The sequence below is a fragment of the Mesocricetus auratus genome, unplaced genomic scaffold, assembly GCF_017639785.1.
Source record: "Mesocricetus auratus isolate SY011 unplaced genomic scaffold, BCM_Maur_2.0 Super-Scaffold_100006, whole genome shotgun sequence".
NCBI lineage: Eukaryota > Metazoa > Chordata > Mammalia > Rodentia > Cricetidae > Mesocricetus > Mesocricetus auratus.
Genome location: NW_024429190.1, coordinates 10,574,325 through 10,582,923, shown reverse-complemented (window position 1 = coordinate 10,582,923; position 8,599 = coordinate 10,574,325). Strand labels below are relative to the sequence as shown.

At 47.7% G+C, this 8,599-nt stretch overlaps 1 protein-coding gene across 1 annotated transcript; it reads left to right on the top strand.

Moving 5' to 3' along the window:
- The first annotated feature begins 1,474 nt into the window (after positions 1-1,474).
- Positions 1,475-6,257, top strand: Xbp1 (X-box binding protein 1). Its single transcript, XM_040746756.1, is given in 6 exon segments — positions 1,475-1,730; positions 2,386-2,482; positions 3,517-3,651; positions 4,651-4,710; positions 4,713-4,796; positions 5,066-6,257. Coding segments are annotated over 6 exon segments (1,137 nt in total). The 5' UTR covers positions 1,475-1,524; the 3' UTR covers positions 5,621-6,257.
- The last annotated feature ends 2,342 nt before the right edge of the window (positions 6,258-8,599 follow it).

The window sequence follows — 8,599 nt, the reverse complement described above, 5'->3', positions numbered from 1 at the left end:
TGAGATGCATCTGTGGGTTGTCTCTAGTTTCTACTGTTTAATATCTTGAGTCTGAATCCTCTCTTGCTGCTGCCTGGTAGCTCCTCTTCCACAAGAACCTGGCTGTCCTCCTTAAGTTATAGCACCTGGCTTGAGTGACACTACCGGTCTAAAAGTGAAGAAAAAAAAAAGGAAGGAAGAAGAAAGAAAGAAAAGAAAGAAAAAAGTTCTAGCCATCTGATTGACTTTACCACAGGTCAAGGGATACAGAACATTTTATTTTCCACTCATAAAAGCTGACACTCATGTAGGGACTGGACAGATGGCTCTGTGGTAAGAACGCCGCACAAACATGAAGGCTGAGGATTCGAATCCCAGCACCCAGGTGAAAAGTCTGGCATGGCCGAGCCAGCTTGTAACGCCAGTGTTGGAGAGCAAAGACAGGCAGATCATGGAGGCTTGGCGGCCAGCCAGCATAGCCCCCGGGACAAGCTTCAAGCACAGTGGGCAACACCATCTAGAGAGAATAAGGCTGGAGCAATGGAGGACACCTAACACCCCCTGCAACCTCTGTCCCCTCACTCTCCAACGAAAGAAATACTAATAGTGTCAAGGCTGGGCACACAGTTCAGTGGTGTCTCTAATTTCACAGACAAAGCGGGCTGAAGGAATAGTTGAGTGTTGAACCCTAGGTTCTGGGCTCAGGCTCTAGCACAGCAAAACAAAGAAAACGATGGTGATATAAGCTCATACCAGGGAGTTTAGATAGACACAAAAACGAAACCACACGTATTCCCACTGTGCAGACATTATTTATCAACCCCTTACTATGTGCTAAACAGTGTTCTGGTGTTTTCTTTTAAAGTTATCTTTTCTTTTCTTTTCTTTTCTTTAATAGCTCCGGCTAGCCTAGACCTCCCTATGTAGCCCAGGCTGTTCTCAAACTGGAAACAAAGAGCTAAGACTACACATCATCATGCCCGACTACATTTAGTTTTGAAATTATCTCTCATCTTGCAAAATTTCCCCAGTGTGTGTGTGTGTGTGTGTGTGTGTGTGTGTGTGTGTGTGTGTGTGTGTGTGTGTGTGTGTGTGTGTGTGTCCCCGCTAACTCCAAGCCGGATATGCCACCGTTCGATTTTCCGCTGCTCTGGGGGCCGACGTGGCGCCGGACTTAATGTGGTCAGGCTGGGGTAAAGACCTGTGAGACTCAGTCTGGAAATCTGGCCAGCGAGAAATGCCTGGCATTCCCAGCGTCAGGGGTGGGAACGCGTTTGCGGAGGACCCAGGCCTCTCCCAACCCGGCCTTTGCTGTCCACTCGCCCTCAGGCCCAGCTCCCCGGGCGGAGGACAGCTGCGCAGCCACGCTGGACACCCGCCCCGCCCGCACTGGGCCCGCCCCCTGGCCCGCAGGACCAATAGGCGCTGAGAATAGCCGTTCGTCACGCGGAGCGGGCCTATCGCAGACGGCCACGACCCTAGAAAGGCTGGGCGCGGCGAGCGGCCGCGGGGCGGTGGCGGCGCTGGCGTAGACGTTTCCTGGCCATGGTGGTGGTGGCAGCGACGCCGAACGCGGCCGCCGCGGCCCCGAAAGTACTGCTTCTATCGGGCCAGCCCGCCGCGGACGGCCGGGCGCTGCCACTCATGGTTCCAGGCTCGCGGGCAGCAGGGGCCGAGGCGAGCGGGGCGCCGCAGGCTCGCAAGCGGCAGCGCCTCACGCACCTGAGCCCGGAGGAGAAGGCGCTGCGGAGGTGGGCCCCTTTCTCGTGGCGGTCGGGAGGGCTCTGTGGGGTGGCGTAGACCGCCTCTAGTACCTTTCTGGAGGGAGGCACGGATGGAGCTGAGGCGGAGCCGCTCCGAAGGTCTGCTCAGTCTGTGTCGGGGAGGCTAACACTGGTCAGACGGTGCCTGACGCTCAGTCCTCTGTGAATGCTTGCTCTCCTTGGAGGTCCCGGGGCAGGGTCCGCTCTGGCTGTCATTGCAGCCGCTTGGGAACTCACCACTGGGACCCGAGTCACCAGCCTCCAGCAGCCCGAGTTGAGCTTGGGGAGGGACGGTTGGTAGCGCGCCCGCGGCCTTCGCGGAGCCTGTTGGACAGAATCGGAACCAGAAAGCCGCGGGGGAGGAGGGAGGATGCTCATGACGCAACGGGAATGTGTGTCAGCCCGGTGGTGAAATGAGACCTGAGCGGACAGCCACACGGGAGAGAATCTAGCAGGCCTTCAAGGCCCACGGGCAGAAAAGCTGTGGTTTTTGTCTTTTTGAGAGGAGGAGCCTCAGAATGTATTTACCACTGTTTAGCCTTATTCTGGAAAGTCAACGAAAGCACCAGCTGGCCACATTTACAAATGAAGATAGAGAAAAGCTGGATATGACTCGGTTCGTTATGTTCCTATCTTCCTTTAGGAAACTGAAAAACAGAGTAGCAGCGCAGACTGCCCGAGATCGGAAGAAAGCCCGGATGAGCGAGCTGGAACAGCAAGTGGTGGATTTGGAAGAAGAGGTAAAGGGACTTCAGGCCATGCTTTCTTCCCGGCCCGCCCTAAGCTGCTGCAGCCCTTTCGAATACAACTCAAAGTGCCATTTAAAGTTTAACTAGCCTAGCAGATAGGCGGTGGTGACTCACTCCTGACAGCTAGATCCTATCGACAGAAGTTGCTCAGAGATTAGCCAGGGCAGATAGGTCATGGCTTAACCTTCAGCACTCCTGGCTCTGCCAAAGGCTCACTAGAATTGCCCTTCCTTCTAGCATTCTCTTGTTATCTGATCTGAGAAAGGGCTACTGTTGTTTTACTCATCAGCTGGTTCTTAGAAGAAATGTGGGTCCTATCAGTAGCAGTTAAAACAACCCCGCTATTTTGTTAGTTAGACCCCCCCCACTGTTGTATACTCAGCACAGAGCATTAGAGCATTTTCAAACAGCTTGTTTTAGCTGACTGTTCTTTCCTGCCACCCCCACAGCTCTCGAACCCCGTATCCTTTTGCTTCCAGGGCACGTGGCCTCCATCCCAGCATTCTCTTAGACTTCCAGTTTTTTTTTTTTAGACCTTACACACATTTACATCCATTTATATGTATACACACTTTCACACCCAGTAAGAACTCTTGGTTCTGTGTTTGGGCCACTTCACTTAAAATATTTAACAAATCTACAGATTTTTCCTGCCAACTTTTGTTTTTTTAAGATGAGTAACATTCTACTGTACATATGTACCACAAATTGCATCTGCTGTGTTGATCATCTGTTGGGGGGCACCAATGTCCCAGGCTGGGCTCTAACTTGCTGTGTAGCCAAGGATGTCCCTGGATTTCTGCTCCTCCTCCTGCTATCTTCACCCATGTTAGTTTTATGCAGAGCTGGAGGCTGAACGCAGGCTTCATGTATAGTAGGGCAAGGACGCTACCAACTGATCTATACTATGCCACCAGAAGCACAGTGGTTATGAACAGCTGCATATGCACAGAACTTATCAGTCCAATGAGGAAACCAACTGTAACAAACCACGTTTTAATAACCTCTCCTGGACTTTCTTACAGAACCAAAAACTGATGTTAGAAAATCAGCTTTTACGAGAGAAGACTCATGGCCTTGTGATTGAGAACCAGGAGTTAAGAACTCGCTTGGGAATGGATGTGCTGGCTACTGAAGAGGCTCCAGAGACAGAGTCCAAGGTAAATTTTGTGAGGCCTGGTTGTGACATGAACGGATTGTATTTGTGTTCCTGATCAAGTCTTCCTTTTCTCTTTTCCTTCTTTTTTGAGACAGGGTCTTAACCTCTTAATTTTGGATGGTCTTAACATGCATCAGTTTTCCTGCCTCTGCAGACATGTGCCACCATGCCTAGCTGAACAGTCTTGAAAATCTCCCTTTTCTCCACATTTCTAACAGGCAGCATGTTCATCCTTCAGTGACACTCATTCTTCGTGTGTAACAGTGCTACTAAGCCCTAATGATCCAAGTAATTTACATGGCTCTCAGAACAAGTGCTAACAAACACCAATAGCCACCAAGCTGTACCATGCAGGCATCAAATCAGGAGGAGACTGCAAGGGCTAGTCACATTTGGTGGGCTTTTGGTCTTGTTTTGAGACAAAGTCTCTGTATGTAACCAAGGTTGACCTTGAACTCATTATCTCTTGCCATAGCCTCCCGGGTGCTGGGATTATAGGCACTACAAGTGTTTCCTGGACCTTTTTCTTTTTCCTTTTCTTTTTGTTAGGCCTCATATAGCCTGGGTTGGTCTCAAGCTTGGTATGTAGCTGATAATCCTCTGTCTCCACTTGCCAAGTGTTAAGATACAGGCATATACTACTTTATTTGATGTAGTTATGTAGGCAAGGTGTCTGTCTACATGAGTGTGGTTTGTGCACACCTACGCAAAGTGTACAGAGGTGAAAGGAAGATGTTGGACGTCTTGCCCTGTCACTCTCTACCTTATTCCTTTGAAGCAGAGTATCTCACTGAATCTGGAGCTAGGCTGGTGGCCAGCAAACCCTGGTGGTCCTCGTCTCTGCCTCCCTCAGTGTTGGGGTTATACAGACACGTCATGCATCACATTTACATTGATGCTTGCATATCTGGCAGGCTTATGCTCTGAGCCACCTCCCATAGCCTGGTGTGCATTTCCTTGGAGACTTTTGCTGTTGCCTCACTTTGGTCTTTCCTTCCAGGGAAATGGAGTAAGGCCGGTGGCCGGGTCTGCTGAGTCCGCAGCACTCAGACTACGTGCACCTCTGCAGCAGGTGCAGGCCCAGTTGTCACCTCCCCAGAACATCTTCCCATGGATTCTGACACTGTTGACTCTTCAGACTCCGAGGTAGAGCTTGTTCTGTCTGTGTAAGATTGGCTCATTCTGTAGTATATGATATGTGACATGCCTAGTCCGGCAAATGGAGAAAGAGAAGTTTGTATTGGTAGGGTTAGGGGTGGGTTTAGGTCATGGAGTGGGGAGAAGCTGTTCTGATGGGTGGGTCCTTCTATCTGAGAGCATAAGGCCTAATGGACACTGTGGAACTCAGCACTAAGTGTTCCTGGTAGACCATCACACTCATTCTAATAGTGAACTTTTTGTTTTTTCTCTTGCAGTCTGATATCCTTTTGGGCATTCTGGACAAGTTGGACCCTGTCATGTTTTTCAAATGTCCATCCCCAGAATCTGCCGATCTGGAGGAGCTCCCAGAGGTCTATCCAGGACCTAGTTCCTTACCAGCCTCCCTTTCTCTGTCAGTGGGGACCTCATCAGCCAAGCTGGAAGCCATTAATGAACTCATTCGCTTTGACCATGTATACACCAAGCCTCTAGTCTTAGAGATCCCTTCTGAGACAGAGGGCCAAACTAACGTGGTAGTGAAAATTGAGGAAGCACCTCTCAGCTCTTCAGAGGAGGATCACCCTGAATTCATTGTCTCAGTGAAGAAAGAACCTTTGGAAGAAGACTTCATTCCAGAGCCAAGCATCTCAAACCTGCTTCCATCCAGCCACTGTCTGAAACCATCTTCCTGCCTGCTGGATGCTTATAGTGACTGTGGATACGAGGGCTCCCCTTCTCCCTTCAGCGACATGTCTTCTCCACTCGGTATAGACCATTCTTGGGAGGACACTTTTGCCAATGAACTCTTTCCCCAGCTAATTAGTGTCTAAAGAGCCACCCCACACCGGGCCCTTTCCTTGACCATTATACTGCCTAGAGGATAGCAGAGAAAGATTCCTTTAAAGTATTCTTTTAAACCTCATATCTGACTTCCAAGTATTGTCTTTTCACATCCAGCCATCTAAGGTATTCAAAAATAATGGAATTCAGGACTACAGCTTTTGAGATTGTTTTAACTTAAAGGTGGTAGAGTTTGCCCCACAATACAAGGAGGGTCATTTGACAGTTATTTCCCAGGTTGGCTTTAAACTATGTAGGTGAGGCTAGGCTGGAACTCTTGACCCTCCTGTCTCTATCTCCCAAGTGCTGGCTTACACAGGTGTGCACTTCCACACCTGCCTCTTGACATGTCCTAAAGTGGACATGGGGTTTATGAATGGCCTTTGATAGTTTCTCTTTCCCGCCTCTCAGCTTCCCAGGGTTTAGTTTACTTCTACAAGCATAAACCCCAACCTGATGGGGCTTGTTTATCCTTATGTACAGTACGAGTGAAGATCAAGAATCTTTGTAAATTATAGAAATTTACTATGTAAATGCTTGATGGAATCTTCTTGCTAGTGTAACTTCTGGAAGGTGCTTTCTCCATTTATTTAAAACTACCCATGCAATTAAAAAAGCAATGCAGCAGCCTTGTTCTGTGATTTCTAGCGCTACTGTATTTTCTCTTCACTGTTTGCTAAGAGAGAGTCATTTATCCAACTAAAGTGAGCACAGCACTTTTAATTTTTATTTAATTTTTTGTTTTTCGAGACAGGGTTTCTCTGTGTAGCTCTGTAGACCAGGCTGTCCTGGAACTCAGAGATCCACCTGCCTCTGCCTCCTGAGTGCTGGGATTAAAGGTGTGCACCACCACTTGGGGCACAGCAGTTTTTAAAGTCACTGAAAGCCTTTACACTTTGATTACTACCTGCTCCAACTGCTGTCATAAGTGCCTCCATCTTATTTTGAGACGATTTCTTCAGGCCAGTTGATAAATATCACAGCTACCAAGTGAGAGAGGTAGAACCCTAATCACCATCTTTTTTGGTAGTGGTGGTAGGGGGGCGGGCAGTACTGGGTTATTAAACCTAAGATCTCTACATGCTGGACAAGTGTTACACCATTGAGCTACAGCTGGGTCTCCTTAACTACTGCTTTGCCATCCGATAACAAAATCTGTCCTGATCAGGGAGTCCCAGACTCCCTGGTTTCAACTCTTGACACATTTCACCTGAGTAACCCGGGGGACACGCAATCAATCCCACCTTTGAAAGAGGGACAGTGGTATCTCTAAGAACAAGACTTCAGTTACATGCACTTCACATCTGACAGGTGTCATCCTATGCACTGGAAGTTCAGCTTTGTCTCATGATCCACTTTGAAAGGTTTTACTCCCTCATGGCATCTTAGGATAGGGGTATTCATTCACAAGGCTGGGCTCAGTATAGTGCTTTTCTAGCAGCATAAGGCCTTGGTTCCATCCCTAGCACAAAACAAATGAGCAAATCTATTCAGGAAGAAAAGGCCTAGGGGTATAAACCAACTACCAACCTCCAGAGACCATGACCTCATCCTTTACTGTGCATTCTGGTCTGGGGAATCTTAAAAGATGGCAAAAGAACTTCATTTTACCCATATAAGCAGATGAACTCATTTCACCCCCCCCCATTTAACATTTGTCTTCCCTACTAAGATTACTTTGGGGTGATCAAAGTAAACCCACAAACAGAAGGAAGAACTGTGAGTCCAGTCAGCAGGCTCAACCAGACTACAGTTGCAGGACAAATACAGATCATGTGTTGACTGCTATGACTTGAGGGCAAATCTGGATAGGGCCCACCTAGTAAGTCTGTCACAGCACGATCCAGGTTGCTTAGGCTAAGTGCCAGTGCTGTGAACATAGGACTACCTACAGTTGTCCTGTGACTGAAAACTATCTCACCTTGGTCTGGAGGACCAAGACACTAAAGGTTTATACAGGCAGATATGCTTGCCTCCATCCAGAAGAGCAAAGTATTTGTAGAGACTCAAGTCATTTATATTTAATAGTATCACATCGAAGAAGTTGCTGTTGTGCCAATAGCACAGAACAGAATAAAGATTTCAGAGTTTCATTTCCTCCACAGCCAGCCAAAAACAACATCATCAGCTTTGAGAAAACACCTGGTTTTCAAGGACACTTTCATATTGAAACACCAAACTGGCTAGATCTAAAAATTAACATTCTATGAAACCAAATACTTATTAAATGTGGTGCTATGCTGAAGTTCAGAACAAAGGTGCAAGCCATGGCTTCAGGCAAAATTCCTGGGCCTCACAAAACAGCTATGCATCTGCCTCCTTGCTTTTCTATTAGATGAGATGGAGCTAAACAATAGACACATGGCCTACGTCAGGAGTATTTCAAGTATCAGTTCCATTTCGGTCTCCTAGAAACTTAAACTCAATCTTTACTCTTGTGACTTTAGAAGTATCTGTATTTTGAATACATGTTCAAGTATAGGTGTACATTCCTATGTTGGGCCAGAGGTCAACATCAGGTGTCTGGTGCAATCAGTATCCACCTTACTTTTTGAGACACGATCTCAAACTGAACCTGGAGCTCACAAATTCAGGTAGACTGATTGACCAACAAGCCCCAGGGATCCTCCTACATCTGCCTGCCTTCTCAAGTGCTGGGGAGACAGATATGCACTCCCACCTCTTTAAAATGAGGGTTAGGGATCTGAACTCAGGTCGTCCTGCTTGCAATCTTACTGACTGACCCATCCCCTCCAGACCCTGTTTGTTTGAGACAGGTTCTCATGCATCCCAGGTTGAGCTCAAACTCAATATGGAGCACACAATGATTCTGAACTTAGGAATCTTCCTTCATCCACCTCCCCAAATGCTGGGATTACATGTTTTACCCTTCTGACCTAAATTTTTTTGTTCTTTGACAATCTTCTAGTTATGTGTTTTAGTCATATTCAACCCATTATCTTCATCTC